Here is an 18,041-nt window from a genome sequence, read left to right as displayed (position 1 = left end):
CAAAGGAGCAAATACCCAAAAGCAATATTTTGAGAATATATATTATCAAACTTGTTGGACCAAGATGTGTGATGCTTGTTTTTGGCTCAGCTGTTCCACTATCAAAGTTTATTAAATCTAAGCCCTGATTTTACTGTCATTATTTGTTAAATTACCAAGCCAGCTGTTGTTTTGCTGGGAAAAACAAGCTTGTATTCACCGGCACGTCTTCAAATCATGAATCACTCTTGAAGGACAAATGTGATTTACTGACTGGAGCGGTCAGAAGGTCGCTCCTTTCTGAAACGATACATGTTGCCATCTCATTTAGCAAGGAAGACGCAAAATCATCCATCTTAGTTTTGGATGGTCTGTGTGTGAGTCTAGTTTTGTTTGGATGAAAAACAAAATGAATGCACCTCCTGGCCATGAAAGGGGTCTGGGTGAAGTGCATGGCGTCTGTAATGAAACCAGGCTGGATAAAACTCGAACAATATTGGTGGAAAATTGAAGTCAGTTCTTCCCAGTTCAACCTTTTTTATTGTTCACTCTCTTTCTTTCCCCACAGGTCTGGCAGCCATAATGAAAAGACTCCTGACGAAATATGACAACCTCTTTGAGGTCTCCTTCCCCTATTCAATGGGATGGCATGGTAAGAGAATGCATCTGATATTGCAATCATAGAAGAAAGGGGGGGGTTGAGGTGTTGCCACTTGTCTTGTTTCCATGGAGAACAATAAAAAAAAGAGGCAGGGAAAGATGTTCCCTTCCGTTTTTACTGTCCTCGCTCAGTAACTCGTGGCATTGTCTGCGGTTCAGCGTTGCATGTCAGCCGTGCCAAACGGTTCAAGAATGGATGTTAAAAGGACTTGCGGCCTCAAGTAAAACTGTCCAGGTGTTATGGGCAAATTGCTTGTGGATTAAGCTCTCTGGTGGCTCTTTACTCAATTCTGCAGAAATGTTTAAAATATTTTTCATTGATAATGGGAAATGCGGGCGTGACTCATCCAAGGCTGATGAATTATTCATGAGCAACATTACTCTTTGGGTAATTACTGTTGTGTGCTCTTCTTAAAGAGCTGCTGTGAATGTAAACTCTCAGTTATGCTGGAGGGTGTGGCTGAACTGAGAATGTTGAAGAAGATTAGGGCGGATGGATGGATGGATGGATGGATGGATGGATTGACAGATATATAGATAGACATACAGTTAGTTAGACAGACAGACAGACAGTTAGTTAGTTAGTTAGTTAGTTAGTTAGTTAGTTAGTTAGTTAGTTAGTTAGTTAGTTAGGTAGTTAGTTAGTTAGTTTTGGTTGTTGAAATAATAAATAAACATTATGTCTATCCATATTTTGTTATAAATGTGAATGAAAATATATTCTCATCATGCCGCACATGCTCACTGTCAAAGATGTGTTTGTGGTGAAGCATCACTTCATGCCTGTAGAAATGATATCAGAGAATGATTGACACCTTCTGCTGTGCTCTGGCCCCTGGCTGGCCTTTCAGCCGCGGGACGAGGGTCTGCCACGGGACGACGCACACAGGGCCTGATTTAATCTCAAATCTTGTTATGGCCTCACCCGACCTGCACACTCCGCTGCACACTCAGATGATTCTCACACTCGCTGAATGACAGCTTCAGTGTCTGGCCACACATCTGACACCAGTCGCCAGTAAACCTGCCAATCTCTGACCTATCGGAATGCACTGAGCATTTCCCAGCATGCATTGCCTGGAACTGACTTCGCCATCATCGGTCTCCAGCAGACACCTATAGGACGGCTCAATGAAACAGATTCTTTGACTGTCTCTTGCTCCTCCTAACGTACACTTAAAGCCCACAGTGTTCATAATTTCTTGATGATATAATCGCCGGCACTCCTGCTGGATTGATCACATCACTGACGTGCCCGGCTGTTGTTTTACCCAGCATGCACCGGCAGCGAGAGCATCCGTCATGTAAATGATTCATTCGCTTCTTTCGGCTCGCGTTTGCCAGGCAGTCGAGTGTTCGTAAGCTTCCACCTCGCTGTTGCAATTAGCAATGTGTGAATTTAAGAGGGAAGAGAGAGATAACGAGACGCTTCTGCCATCGGCGAATATATAAAGGGCTTTATCGTGGTCTGAGACCTCACACACACACACATGTGTTAGAAAGCATTCATTTAATGTGCAATTTGACAAGGTTTTGCTTTGCAGGAAATAAGTAGTCTAAGATGAGTTTAGGTTTTTAATTAAAGGAGTTGCTGGGTAGCAGGAATATAGCGTGAGTTACAGGGAAAGCTCAGGTCACGGCGTCCTTGGGTTTGTTCTGATTAAAACCTTGGCACTGAACTGCACATTGTTAATGTTTAAAATCATACCAATTTTTTTTTTTTTTTTTATGTCTGCATTTGGATGTGTTTTTTTTTTAATGAAGGTCATATTAAAACTGCCTAGATAACTTTTTACCATGCCTTCATTATTTATTTTATTCTTTGTTTAAAGGGATAGTTCACCCAAAAATATCAATTCTATCATCATTTACGCACTTGCATTTAACCTTTTGTCCCAGACCTTGAATTTCAAATCTTAAAATATGAAAATTTATCATAAAAAATATGAATTGCTATTTTTTTTTAAATGATTATAATCTAAACAAAACGTGATTATATATAGATTCATCACTAAGAAGTCTCCTCGCCAAAGCTGTATTTATGTGATCAAAAATATAGTAAAAACAGGAATATTGTGAAGTATTATAAAAATAAACATTTCTATGTGAATATATTAAATGTAATTTATTCCAGTGATCAAAGTTGAATTTTCAGCATCATTACTCCAGTCTTCAGTGTCACATGATCCTTCAGAAATCATTAATATGATGATTACATGCTCGAGAAACATTTCTGATTATGATTATTAGTTGAAAATGGTTGTGCCGACGCAAATCGACGCATAGGACTTTTTCTTTAATCTATTGTAATTGACAGTTATGCATTGGATACATTGGTGGGGGAAAGTATAGTGAGAGTGAAAGTGTGTTTTAAGGTTTAAGGAAATGTGTTCTACCATTCAAAACCAATGACCAAAACTGGCAGCCAATGCCGCTAAACTTCCTGAAAAACAATTATCCTCAGCTATTAATTATATAGTTTATATATAAGTCTAGAATACAATCCAACATCTCCACATCTGCTCATAGCTTTATATAAAAAGTCAGTGAATGGAGCTTGAGATAGTGAGCAGTTTCAGTCCTGAATCACTTCTGGCTGAGAACATTGCCTTTATTCTTTCATAGGAAAAAGCTGCTCTTTTGTCTTTAATACACTGTGTGCACAGGGTTTCATTCAACCAGGCCATTGTAGGCGTCTTTGTTAATTGATTGAAAAGCATCTGGACATGGTTTATCTGAATGGATAAACTAAATCCAGATGCTTTTGACCGAATTCATCCAGACGTTTCCTAATGTGGGTGTTGCGTCCAAAAAAGACCCTTCTTGTCATGCTCTCCACATTTATGTTTCACTGACCCATATCATTTGTTATGAGTAACGAATGTTAAATTTTTCAGTTAAAAAAACATAGAAAGGAATCCAAATTAAGTCCATTCAAGGTCAGAATTCACCTTTGTATTACACACTACTGTTTACTTAGACAGCTTTGCTTGGTTTGATGGCTTTCAGTAATGCTTACTAAGGCAAACATCAGCAGAACTGTTGCTCATACTAAAGTAGGCATGTAACTCATCTCACAATCATTTTGCTACATGATTGATACCTCAAATTGTGCAACTTTCTGAAGTTTATTATTTTTTTTTTTTATATTATTATTATTTCTTTATTTTTATTTTAAAGTGCCCCTATTATGCTATTTTAAAGGTTCCTAATTTTGTTTTGGAGTCTCCTACAACAGGTGTACATGCATCCAGTGTTAAAAAAAGACTTTAATTTGTTCATAATACACATTGCACATCAACTCTTTTCTCACAGTGTCTGAAACGGTTCAATCAAGGTTTTAGTCTCTATAAACTCCTCCTTTAAGAGAGTTTACTCTGCTCTGATTGGTCAGATGGCTTAGTCACTTGTGATTGATCTACTCTGCTCTGATTGGTCAGATGGCTTAGTCACTTGTGATTGGTCTACTCTGCTCTGATTGGTCAGATGACCCAGTCTGTTGTGATTGGTCTACTCTGCTCTGATTGGTCAGATGGCTCAGTCTGTTTTGATTGGTCTACTCTGCTCTGATTGGTCAGATGGCTTAGTCACTTGTGATTGGTCTACTCTGCTCTGATTGGTCAGATGACCCAGTCGGTTGTGATTGGTCTACTCTGCTCTGATTGGTCAGATGGCTCAGTCTGTTTTGATTGGTCTACTCTGCTCTGATTGGTCAGATGGCCCAGTCTGTTGTGATTGGTCTACTCTGCTCTGATTGGTCAGATGGCCCAGTCTGTTGTGATTGGTCTATTCTGCTCTGATTGGTCAGATGGCTTAGTCACTTGTGATTGGTCTACTCTGCTCTGATTGGTCAGATGGCTTAGTCACTTGTGATTGGTCTACTCTGCTCTGATTGGTCAGATGGCTCAGTCTGTTTTGATTGGTCTACTCTGCTCTGATTGGTCATATGGCCCAGTCTGTTGTGATTGGTCTGCTCTGCTCTGATTGGTCAGATGACTTAGTCTGTTGTGACTGGTCTTACTCTGCTCTGATTGGTCAGATGGCCCAGTCTGTTGTGATTGGTCTACTCTGCTCTGATTGGTCAGATGGCCCAGTCTGTTGTGATTGGTCTACTCTGCTCTGATTGGTCAGATGGCTTAGTCACTTGTGATTGGTCTACTCTGCTCTGATTGGTCAGATGGCTCAGTCTGTTTTGATTGGTCTACTCTGCTCTGATTGGTCATATGGCCCAGTCTGTTGTGATTGGTCTGCTCTGCTCTGATTGGTCAGATGACTTAGTCTGTTGTGACTGGTCTTACTCTGCTCTGATTGGTCAGATGACTTAGTCTGTTGTGACTGGTCTTACTCTGCTCTGATTGGTCAGATGGCTCAGTCTGTTTTGATTGGTCTACTCTGCTCTGATTGGTCAGATGGCCCAGTCTGTTGTGATTGGTCTACTCTGCTCTGATTGGTCAGATGGCCCATTCTGTTGTGATTGGTCGACTTGTCCAGTTAATACACAGTGATACAAACAGTAGCGATGGTGTTGATTTTACCGTCTCAATTTATATTCACAAACAGCCATATTACACACTACATGAAAGGTAATATCCCAAAAAGCATAATAGACACCGCTTACGATTTTTGCCTTCCGCATGAACAAACATTAGTAAAACATTAATGAAAATTTTCTGTAGCATGCAGCACCAGTCATTTTTTGTTAAGAAATTGTAAAAATCCAGTTTTATTAATTTATTTGCAAGCCACCAGTCTCAATTCTTTATGACTTTTTAACAAGACCCAGTGAGGGATCTTTAAGAGCCTTTGACAGGGTTGTCAGAGGATATATGAGTGGAAAAATGTGCTAAGGATGTCTGTGACGCTGGACTGGTGGTTCTTTTGGCCAGACTTCTGCTGCACTGGGGCAAAGCGCCGTATGACTGTCACGTCCAATATCAACACCCGAGAACTGCCCTCTCTCACAGCCAATAAGTCTTGCTGCAGAAACCTTACTCAGCACTGCCCGTGGCCTAGAGAGCATTATAAAATCTGATTTATAACTGAACGAAGAAACCCAGCCAGGTTTAAATTATTCAGTCATGTATCATACAGTAGTCGCCTTTGCCTTTTATATATGTGGGTTGAATATTGCAGACAAGATTATTAATTTCTTGGTGAATTGGCTTTGTTTTGTTTTTCTTCATAATACTCCTCTGTGTATTTTAATCTCTTTAACTGGATTTTTGCTTGATTGATTTCGTATGAATGTTTCTCAAAATGCCACTTGCGCAAATCTTACAGTATAAAATGGCACGTTATTTGAGAAACGCAAACAGAGGATCATAAACCACAATCATTCATCAAATATAAATTAATATTATTTGTTCAACTACATTTATGAACATTTATGCATATGCAGAACAATTCATCATGTGGATAGCTATGAATGAATTGATGTTTTGCGAATGATTTTTGAATGTTGTTTAGCATTGGCTACTTCATAACTTCAAATGTGCTTTTATACTGTCATCTATTAATAACGCCTTACTGTTTTGAGTCTGTTGTTCATAACTCAACTGTTGCATCATACAAATCAAATCATATCCAGCCCCTTATGTTTGTAAAGTATTGTATTCACTAGGTGGACAGAAACAGACATTACAATGTAAAATATGTAAAACTTTTTTGAGGTTGGAATTACTCATAATTTACTCTTAATAAATACTCAGTGACTTCAATGTGGATATGTGACCTGATATCATTTTTGAAATTAAATATTTAATGACAGGATAATTATAGAGGATGAACCCTCTACCCTATTGATTAATATTTAATTGAATTCATTAATATTTATTTCTATAACTAAAAGGGTTGAAAAGTCTATTTAATTGAAGTATGATCACCTGTGTGTGTGTGTGTGTGTGTGTGTGTGTGTGTGTGTGTGTGTGTGTGTGTGTGTGTGTGTGTGTGTGTGTGTGTGTGTCTGTGTGTGTGTGTGTGTGTGTGTGTGTGTGTGTGTGTGTGTGTGTGTGTGTGTGTTATTATTGTTGTTGATTAATAATAAATAATAATTCTATGTATAATTTAAGAATCCTTTAAATATTTTTTAATGAACTTAGCTAATGCTCTCTATAAGTACAATTTTAACTTATTAAAAATAAATCAACTTAATTATTAATTAATGTATCTTTTGTTTTGCATCTATCCTAATAAAAAGCAAATAATAAAATGTTATGAATAAAGTACATTTCAATACCGCATGATTACGTAAAAAAATGTTTTCAGAAAAAAAAAATGGTATCACGTTATAGTGTATAGGCCGCCATTACACAAATCAGAAATTCATAACGTGAAACAATAGATTTTGGTCATGCCACCAACCCATATTGATTTTATACTTTTGTCATTTATTAATTCCAGATATTGCTCAACCTGTTAATTGTCCCAAAGCAAGCAGTGATCTGATAACAGATGATAATACATTCACTCTCTCAAATACTCTAAGATATAAGACTAAATTAGATTTCAGGCTCTGCTACTTGCAACCTTAATTGAAGTCAGATGCGATGTGTGATAACACTGTGGAGGAGCCACATGAGACCGGCCAATAGCGAGACAGTACATCATCTCGCCTCCCATTCCTTCATCTTTAAGAACCTAATTTAATGAAATCGTCATGCTTTCTGATTTTTATTCTCCAGCTCAGTGATTTCTCACACTCCCCCTATAACCTCCTTCTCATTCTCACTCCCAACAGATAAAATAAATAAATAAAAATACATAAAGTTACAGAAACAACATAACACGAAGTACTGATTTCAGTCCTACAGAAGATTTTCATGATTGTTCCACCGATGTCAGCTCCGGTGCTTTAATCTCCAGCTGATAATTGCGAGGAGCAGTCATCTGTCAAATCCCTCTCCTGCTCCTTAACAAAAGGAGTGAGTGTAGTCGAGCTTTGCAATTATTTTAATGGCAGTAATGGAGCCTGTGAAATCAGCAGACATGGTCCATTAAATAATTGCAGAGCAAAGCAATAGAAGTTTTGAAAGATGGACTTTTACAGTCTTCACACTGGGAAGAACAAAGAGATGGGACGATGTCAGAGATGAGCTGATATAATGGCCGCTGGTAAAGTAGACGTAGACGTTTGTGCGTGATCTTTGCGACAAAGATGTTGAATTTCTGGGATGAATTGATTTTTCTCAGGTCTATCAGGTACGGTGTTGTCAAGAAACAAGCATTCAGCATTTATAGATTTACTTTAAAAGTGTATCGGAGAGCGAAACAGACATTTGAGATGTAGAGAAGATTATCACAATTTAAAAAGAGATGTCTTCTTATCGTGGATTTGTCTGTAAACGCCTCAGGACTGTCGATCTGAGGACTGTCAAGGTCATAGATGGAAAATAAATGAAACCCTCTGAAGTGAAGGACAAATGCTCTGAAGACAGATAAGAGAACAAACCTTGACATCAGATAACCTCTGGAGAAAAATGGATAGGACCTTTCTGACCAAACTGTGTTAGATCAGTGTTCCCCAACCGGTTTGTTTTCCAGGTGACAGCTCATTACTGTTTGCGGCCGTTTTCACACCAAGAACGATAAATAAGATTACTGTAACGATAACTATAGCATTCACACCAACACATGACAACGTTCTGTTCATTACAAGCTGTATTGAATTGAATTGAATTGAATTTTTTATTAAAAAATGCATTTACGGAGCTGTAAATGCTCCGGCTCTTTAAAGAAGGGTGGATTCTGATTGGCTGTCAATGCTTTTATCATTCATCAACTGGAGAAAAAAAAAAGAATTGTGAAAGTGACTCCGATATCGTTCCTATGTGTTGTTGTCGTCATGGTTGTGGACTGCTATTCTTTTACATTTAGAATGTTTTTTTTTCTTTTTTTTTTCAGATTTATAAAATTTGTTGTATTGGCATGTAGAATTTTTTTCTTTTCTTTAAATGTTCATTGCCTTTGGTTATTTGTCAAGTTTCTTATGATGAAAATTGTATTGTAATATTGATGTTACACTGTCATTGCCATCAGAGCTCTTTATTGATTGTGCAGTGAACAAAATACAGGGAAATTGTAAGCACTGATTCTTATTTAAGTAAAAAAACAAAACAAAAAAACAATACAAAATCTTCAAGCAGTAAGGATGATTTTGTTGTCCTCTCTCTTCATTAAAAAGAGAAATAGAAAGAGGAAATATTGGGTCCATCAATCCTGAGATTGCTTAGAGAGGGATAATGCACTTTGTGGGAAGAAATATATTCATGTTTATTCATAATTTGGGGCTTTGGTTCCATTATATGCAAATTAATTATCCTTTTTGGACCATTTTAGAATTTATAGCTGTTGCTTTTGTGGTTACGCTTCTTATGCATGCTTGCAGTGTGAAACACGTACTGTAACATCATGCATGCTATTTATTTTTGTGAGGTTATATTTGTTGCAATGCATATGCTCATAGAATGAAAAGAACTGTGTGCCAGTGATGAAGACACAGGACAGCAGTCATTGAAAAGACATGGGAATATCTGATGGAGCAGACGAGAGACGTTGAGGAGCAACTAGAGAGATGGCACAGACACTACGCTCTCTCTCTCGCTCTCTCTTTAATAGCTTACCCATCAGAACCTACAGAAGTTGTCAAAGCCTCTTCTTCAATATACAATGAGTAACTTGATGTGTCACTAGTCACTCTTTAAGAATGAATCCCAACGAGAGGTTGGAAAATTGCAGTGGCATTGTAGACGGATAGGATTCTTTTTTGGGGTTATGTTTTTGAGACATATGTTGAAGACTGAACTAATTTAAGTCAAAGCACGGCTCCAGACTGTGACTAAATTGTTCGTAAATGTGAAAAAAAAAAAAGAATGTTAGTGCAATAAAAATGTTGTTTCTTTGGGAAACGTAATGCTTGTGTGGAAACTTTGTGACCATGTGTCAAATATTATCTTCCCGCATGCAACAACCAACACAGAATGAGCCGTGATGTCCATTTCATGAACAAATTATTACCAAATTACCAAATGAAGCCGCTACTCAATTCACAACTGATTCCTTCCACAAGTGATTCCAATTCAAAATTAACCCAACATTTTTATTGTGATTGTTTTTAACATATATGTTCCAAATGGTAAAGTTGAATGCACTGAGAATCTTTGTTTGGGTGACATCTTGGAACCACAATCAATACATCCAATATTCTTACAAACCAAAGTGATATTTATCCACCTTTTTTAATGCAAGAACATTACAAATGTAATGTGTCGAGGCTGTCATCCGCTTCCAGGTATTTTAACACTTACCAAAACACTTCATTATGCTGCTTGATATTGCAAATTGGTATTTATCATAATATTTTAATTTATTATAATCACACACAGTTTGTAGTGTAAATACTTTCACACTAAAAAGTCTTGCACATTCACAGGAAATAGCTGTGTTGAAAAATAAGGTGGATATGGCACACATACAACCAGGAGCCTGTCAAATTGGAACTAATTTGTATTAATACAACTAGAAATAAATTTTTATTCATCTTGTGGTTTGTGCTCGTCACTGATGTTTTTGTAGTGTAGTGTAATTGTAAAACATTGTGGTAAATAAGTATGCTAAATATTTGTCAGCCCTTTTTCTTCTATATCTTTGCCTGTCTTTTTTTAACACTGGATGCATGTACTGCCTGTTGTTTGTTTGGCAAAAGTGTGTGTGATGATTTCTGTATCTTAGCTATAGTTGGTGATGAGAATGACGCACATATGAGGTCAATCATGTAAAGTGTTCACTATAAGGTATGACAGAATGAGAAACTGAGTGTTTAAATGTGTGCAGGGCAATGAACTTCTCTCCTAGTGTGCGCTTGGCCTTAGCGGTTGATCTTTCAATAGCCTGAAACTCATCTGCAGAAACTGTCAAATCCTCTCCTTCAATTTAAAAACTAGATGTGTCACTTTTGGAGAAGTGACAAGTGACTCATCTGAGATTGAAAAATTGCCAGATCTACAGCCATTTTTCCCTCAGCCACATAGACCATTTCATTTGACAGGGTTTGGGTTTTTTTCTGTCAAAGGAACTGCTAGTTTGAAACTTTCAAAGAATTATTTGTGTTGAAGTTCTAGCATTCAGGACACACTGTGTGGTGCAGCTGGTTTAAGTGTATTCAATTCTATTCTGTCATAAAGTAAAATCTGTTGAAGTAAATCATCAGAAGAGGATCGCTTTTAGTTACCCACCATAACCTCCTGCCTCTTATCCTCCGTCGCTCGGATCCACAGGCCATTTCATACCCGACAAATGAATTATCCTCATAAAAGGGATGGCATCGTCCCTAATATGCCATGGTCAGGCTTGTCTGAATAAGCAGCCAGGCATATTAAATCATTCTTACACAGATATTAGGGCTATTTTGTCAGAGAAACACTTAAAAAACACCGGGACGGGCTGCAGTTTTCTCCATGTCTGAGGTCTGAAACTTTCAAATATTCTGTTCTATTTGAGACTCTGTTGTTTTGTGTTATTTTTAGATTTAATTCACTTTGCTTCTGTCTGAATCACGTTTGTCACCTTGAATCAAATTGAGACCAATCATTTTGAATATACTCTAATATATTTTACATCTGTACAACCTCCAAAATAACACTGCGGCTGCATCTGAAATCGCATACTTCCTTATTATATTATAGGCGAAAAATACTTTCACATTATTTTACTTGAGATCTTAAAAACTGAAGGTTTCTCAAACTATGTTTCATCTGTGTTTAAACATTTATCACATATCCTGGACTAAAGATCTGACCATGGCCTTGATCAACCTTCAAGTGGAATTTTAATTCAGATGATTAAAATTTCTGATCTTTAGGCACTCTGTTAAAAAAAAAAATCAATTTAAACAAAATCTAAGAATTTAAGACTTGTAAATATATATATATATATATATATATATATATATATATATATAAAAATATTACAATATTATACAATAATTATTATTATTATAATTATACAAATAATACTCAAAAATACCTAATTAATAATATTTTTTGAATTCTAATGGAATAATATAAAGTAGAATTTCTTGATTTTGACACTTTTATAAATTCATTATTCCACTATTATAAAACTATTATAATGCGCATTTTAATACTAGTTTTTAAAAAAACAGGAGCAGAAATGTTCAACTCCTGAAGAATCAACACCATATGGCTCATATGTATATTAATAATCTGTGTGTATTGTATCATTTCTTAGCACTCACATTTGTTCATGGATGTGCCATACACCCAACTAAAGATGGCGTCTCTCCAAGGTGCCTTTTAGTAAAGATGTCGAGTCTCAATTGGAGCTGAGAGCAGCTTACAGAAGTGTGTGTGAGAGGAGGATACAGCTGAACAGAAGCTTGGCTCTCAATGCTTCCCTGGGAGGAACCGAGAGAACATGGAAAATCAATGTTTCAAGGAATTGTGCTTGACATTGAAGGCTTCATTAATAATGTGCTTCAAGAGACGCATAAGTGTGAATGAATCAACTCATTTTCATTAGAGCCTTCATAAACTGGTAGAAAGAGTTTACACAAGTAACATGAATCTGTGTTGAGAGACAATTAGAGTCAGTTTTGGGGAATGTTACTTTTAATAATAATGTTTTATATATTGTGTTAGTCCTAATATCCATCCATATACTTATTTGTGTAAAAGATTAATAATCATGTAAATAGCCTGGGGCAGGGTAACTAGTGTATAGCTAAAAATATGTAATATTCCAATTCTTTTGATTAAGAAAGATATTGTAAGCAACAAGTATGTACTCAAATTATCTGTTTATTTACACTAGTAATTTGCAAGAACTATATTATTCTGTCTCAGAGTTTATATTGGAGCTACAATGTTAGTACATGCAAATTTCACAAATGAATCCTCATTGCGAGACCACCTTCAAATACCTTTGTCCCTGATATAATCCAAATAGCTTTCTTTTCCCAGAAGAAACCCCCATATTGGTCTGATTACATTTCAAACTCACTGTTTTGCTAAGACCATGCCATGCATAGTAAAAAAAAAAAAAAGAAAAAAAAAAAAGAGAAGGAAACAATAAAAGCCCTAGAGATGAGAACTGGCATTTCTCCTAAGCTTTGCATCATGGGTATGAAGCCTCAGATTAAGTTGGGAACAAACTATTTTTATTAGGCCTGTTTACAAGCCACAGTCTGTCAGGGATGGGTGAAGGGATGAGGTGAGGACTCAAGAATGCAGATATGGGCTTTTTATTAATCAAAAAATAAAACAAAGCAAACAAAAAACTACCCTGTGGGGAAAAAACATGTCTGGCTGGACAAGGCAAGGTAAGGCAGGAAACAACAGGTGAACATCACGCACAAGGAGAATAAATATGGAGAGCAAACAAAACAGATAATGAGGGAGGACAGGTAGGGAAAATTAACCAATAATCAGATAACAAGAAGGGCAGGGTTATACAGTAGACAGAAGAGCACATGGCACATAGAAACAAACATGACAAACATGTGCTCACAGCAAACATGACAAAAACAAGAGCACATGAACAGTGAAAACAATCACAAGTCATGTGCTCAATTAAAACATGACACAAACAAGCAACCAATGAGAGCTCTCAGAGACTCAGAACCGTTAAAGCGTTAGTTCACACCAAAAATGATCCCATAATTTACTCACACTCAAGGTGTATATGACTTTCTTCTTTCTACCAAACACAATCAGAGTTATATTAAAAATATCCTGGCTCTTCCAAGCTTTGAGGAGATTTTGAAGGCCAAAAAAGTGCATCCATCCATCATTAAAGTAATCCATATGACTCCAGGGGGTTAATAAAGACCTTTGCAAAGCAGAGCAATGCATTTTTGTAAGAAAAATATCCATATTTATAACTTTATAACAGCCGTACGCAAGTCTAGTTGCAGCAGAAAAGTGACCTCTGACCTCTGCAGAAGCATAGAGGACAGAGCAAAACAAAACACCGGTCATGAATTAGATTTAAGATGAGAATTTTGAATGAGAAATGTGGGAGGAGCTTGAGTTTGTTGCCCTTTATTAACCCCCTGCAGCCGTACAGAAATACTTTTATGATGGATGATGCACTGTTTTGGGCTTTAAAATCTCTTTAGTTACTATTAGTTACTATTCACTCCCATTCTAAAGCTTGGAAGAGCCAGGATATTTTTTAATATAACTCAGATTGCGTTTGGCTAAAAGAAGAAAGTCACCTAGGAGGATGGCTTGAGGGTGAGTACATTTTCAGTTTTGGATGAACTAACCCTTTAAGATTTTCTCAGTATGTCTGGATAAAAATCAGGTTGTGGCAGGCTTGGAGGCACAGCCTGTTTATTCATTTATTTGTCTTCATTAGTGGTTCTTGATGAGGTAGACTATAAAACCGCCAGAACAATCCCATGGCACCCCACTTGGCATCACCCAACCAATATCCTCACAACCACATACGTAACAATGGGCTAAAAGCCACCCAAAACATCTTTGCAACCACGTGGCAATAAGTTAAAACAATTCAAAACACTTAAGCAGCTGCATAGCAGAACCCTGGCAACCACAAACCAACATGTTAAAAGAAAATACACTCTAAGGACCCTATCTTACACCTGGCGCAATGCGGCGTCAGGCGCGACGCAAGTGTTTTTTGCTAGTTTCAGCCTGACGCAGTTTTCATTTTCACGTCATCGCCACGTTGTTTAAATAACAAATGCATTTGCGCCCATCTGTGCGCCCATGGGCTGCTGGTCTGAAAACGAAGTGTGTTCAGGCGTATTGTTGGTGCGTTGCTATTTTGAGGAACTGAAATAGACTACGCCATTGACCAAATGAAACCTGGTCTAAAGTCAATAGTGCAGTATTTTTTTGTTATTTAAAGGATGCATTAGTAATATGCACCTATAGGTCGGTCCACAATGCGCGTACACTCTGCTTATCAAACACACAGGGACGCACAGCAGCACACAAACATGCCACATATTAAAAATAAAAGGATAACAATGTAAAATATTATTTTTGTGTACATAAAGATATGGTGGAATCCGGCTTGTCCCGTAGATGGTCTGCTTGAGAGCTTTAACCTCGCGCACGAGCAGATCCGTTTCCTCTCTGGAGAAGCGTTCAGTTTTTCCGCTTGCAAATTCCGCCATGTAAATAGCGGAACCGCCATGGCGTGAGCACAACTGGCTTTTAAAGGGAATGGGAGATGAGACTCTGATTGGTTTATTGCACGTTACGCCCAAAACACACCCATTACTCATTAAGAGAATAGGGACAACCCTTTCCGACCATTTTTCCCGTCGTTAAACTAGCAAAAGTGGATTCGGACACGACCTAAGTGCGCTTCCGCCATGCGCTTTATAAGCAGTTACATAAAAACACCCTCAAAACCCTTAGCAATCACATAGCATGACACAGGCAGTTTTGGTAGTACCACTCATATATTCTTCAGAAAACAAAAATCTAGTTGTTAATTATGTTATTTTATGCATCTGTAAACATCCTGATTAATTTTCTGTACTTAAATATGTCAGTCTTGTTCCCATGAGCACAGCAGATTCCAGCAGAGGCAAGCCTCATCGTGAGAGTCTCAATGTCCTGACCTCCTGATGCTAGAGAACATCTAGTGTCTGATGGACAGGGGGTTTGACATGGCCCTGATGAACTCAGTGATTGTTCAGGACATGGTCGGCATGTCCACCTCCTACAGTGTGTGTGAGCGAGTCTCCTCAGATACAGATACCTTATGAAGAGAGCTGGAGATTTTATTGAGGGATAATGTTTCTCTTCACTCAGTTATAGAGAGCCAAGTCAGAAGATTACAGAAAGTGATGAGTGCAACCTGTCCAGGATATATTTCACTCCGAAAGCAAACGTAGGAAATACGATGTACAAGCCACAAGCTTCACTTTCAACCGGTTTTAGTTTTAGGAGACCTCGACTTTGATTTAATGTTTGGAAAAGTGGAAAGTCACATTTAATAAAGGACGCCAGTACACATCGCGTCCCATGAAAAGCTTGTTATTTTGTTTCCAATGGAGCTCATTAGTTTGGGGGAAAGGAAATATTTGTTTTTGTTTTTTTGTCACTGAAGGCACAAAGGCATTCTGATGAGCCGGGGAGGTAGCGTTAGCGGGCTAATTAGCGCAGCTCTGTTGTGTGTTAGCAGCATAGCAATTTTTACCGTTAATGAGACACTCTTGCTGATGTCACCTTCTGGTCTTACTTAATTTGGTTCCTTGAATAAGTTTTACTTTTGCAAATATAGTTAAAATCTTCTGGCTGAATACAAGTATTAGGCTTTTCACACTTGAAATAGTTCATCATTCTAAACCCCGGGTAAACGGAAACCCTGGGTTATCTTGCTTCACGTTTCACACTGCTCGTAATTTACCCAGGGTTAACTACGAACCCTGGGTGTTCATAAACTGACTTTTCACGTTGTACGTTCTTAAACTTGTTTAATGTTCTTATTTGCATATTTGCAATGTCAGTATCATTGATTGGACGAATGTAGCATGCAACCTATTAACTAGGGCTGATCGATTCTGAAATATCTGGAATCGACTCCGGTTCCTCGTTCTGGAATTGGTGGACTCGATTCCAAGAATCTATTTCTCACTGTTGTTTGGAGGAACATGTTCACCTATTCTTGCATGTCCACGTAATATGAAGTCTCATTTTTAGATTTATAGATCAATATTTATCTTGTTTCATTCTTCATCGTAGATGGGTGTTCATAGAGCCTTTTGCTGTGCATTATGGAATTAAATTCTCCTTGAAGGATAGATACACCTCAGTGTCATTTTATTATCACTGAGATACTATTACTGTTTTTATTATTATTATTTTTTAAATTAGTATTTCATCAATATTTTTGTATTTTCCTTTTTTTTTCATTTTAGGTCTTAGTAATTGTCTTGTGTGCTTTTGTCATTTTTATTAGTTTGTGTTTATTTATTTATTTATTTTTTTTTTGGGGGGGGCAACATGTCTAAAGTTTTTATTTTAGTTTTAGTTATTTAAGTACAGTACAGTACAATTTTTTAAATCTTGGCAACTACCTGAAATAAAATGTTTTTTTTATTGTTTTTTTTATGGTTTTTTTATATTATTTGAGTAAATGTTTATTTTATTACAAGTAACTATTTATTTATCTTTTATGATTTTAGTTTTAGTGAACAGAAATAATCATGCTACAATGTATCTTCAGAATTTTTCCTATAAAACTTCAAGACCAATTGTCTACATAGGCGGCTCACTGGGTTTTGTAACTTGGCTCATAAGAGGGTTTGGTGACACCATCAGAAAAGGAAAGTTGTTTGAGGCGATGAAGCAAATTCTTACCTTTTTCACATTTATTTTATTTTATTTTATTCTTTTTTTTTTTTTTTTTTTTTTTTTAGTGGGGAAAGTTATAAATATTTTTTTTTTACCTCCAACAAAGACCTTTTCATAATGATCCTCTATAATAGCAGATGCAGGAATATCGAGGCACGTAAATTGAAGGCTAAAAGAAGAGAAAGACCACAAGATCAGCAAGAGCCAGTTGGCTTTCAGTCTGTTTAGGCACATCCAGCATGTAGAACAGGTTTTAGCTTCCACCACTCAAGGCTGGAGCTTAGTGTGGTCTGTATATAATAAACAGCTCCTCTTTTACAGCAAGAAATGTAATGCATTTCATTTTGAAAATTTAATCAGTATGTTGGAGGCCTCTTTCATATATTTAGCTGGAGAACCAGGATAAACAGTCATGGCACATTATTTAGACTGCAAAAATTACCAGCCAGTCTCTGTAACTAGTGGAACTTTTCAGCCCTGAAATCCTGCTTTTACTGTCATTGAAGTTGTTTGTGTTTTGGACAATTCTGCACTGTGGTGCAAATTGAGAATTATTATAGCTTCAGTCTTTTCCAAACAAGTAAGCATATAGTGTGCATTTGTGGATAAGAAATGTGAAGACTTTAATTGAATAAAAGCTCTAAAAGCATCCCTTGAATTCAGCTTGCCTTATTATTTAGCTAATCCATGTTCATCATGGAGGGGACATATTTCTGTTTACGCAAAAAGAGTTCCTATTTTTATTAAGAGCAAACTTCAGATCAACTTTGCATTATATATTAGTGAGAGTCTGCTCTGTTTTGATGCACTATTGTCACTGCTAATGAGGCAACCGAAATTAGTAGTGCTTCAGCCTTGATTTTAATTGGTGGTTGCGAAAACAAAGTGTGTGTGTGTGTGTGTGTGTGTGTGTGTGTGTGTGTGTGTGTGTGTGTGTGTGTGTGTGTGTGTGTGTGTGTGTGTGTGTGTGTGTGTGTGTGTGTGTGTGTGTGTGTGTATTATAAATATTAAAAATATACAAGAGAAAACTGGAGCTGGACTTTTGACTAA

General features: G+C 37.1%; 1 protein-coding gene across 1 annotated transcript in view; it reads left to right on the top strand.

Moving 5' to 3' along the window:
• Positions 1 to 18,041, top strand: part of galt (galactose-1-phosphate uridylyltransferase) — a 103,142-nt gene that overhangs the window by 77,206 nt on the left and 7,895 nt on the right. Inside the window, exon 9 of the mRNA XM_084104313.1 lies at positions 548 to 631. Coding sequence (XP_083960439.1) covers positions 548 to 631 — 84 coding nt within the window. The remainder of the gene's footprint in view (positions 1 to 547; positions 632 to 18,041) is intronic.

This window comes from Abramis brama (assembly GCF_963993115.1).
Source record: "Abramis brama genome assembly, chromosome: 25".
Lineage (NCBI taxonomy): Eukaryota > Metazoa > Chordata > Actinopteri > Cypriniformes > Leuciscidae > Abramis > Abramis brama.
The sequence above is the reverse complement of the archived record's forward strand: the minus strand, read 5'-3'. Positions and strand labels throughout refer to the sequence as shown.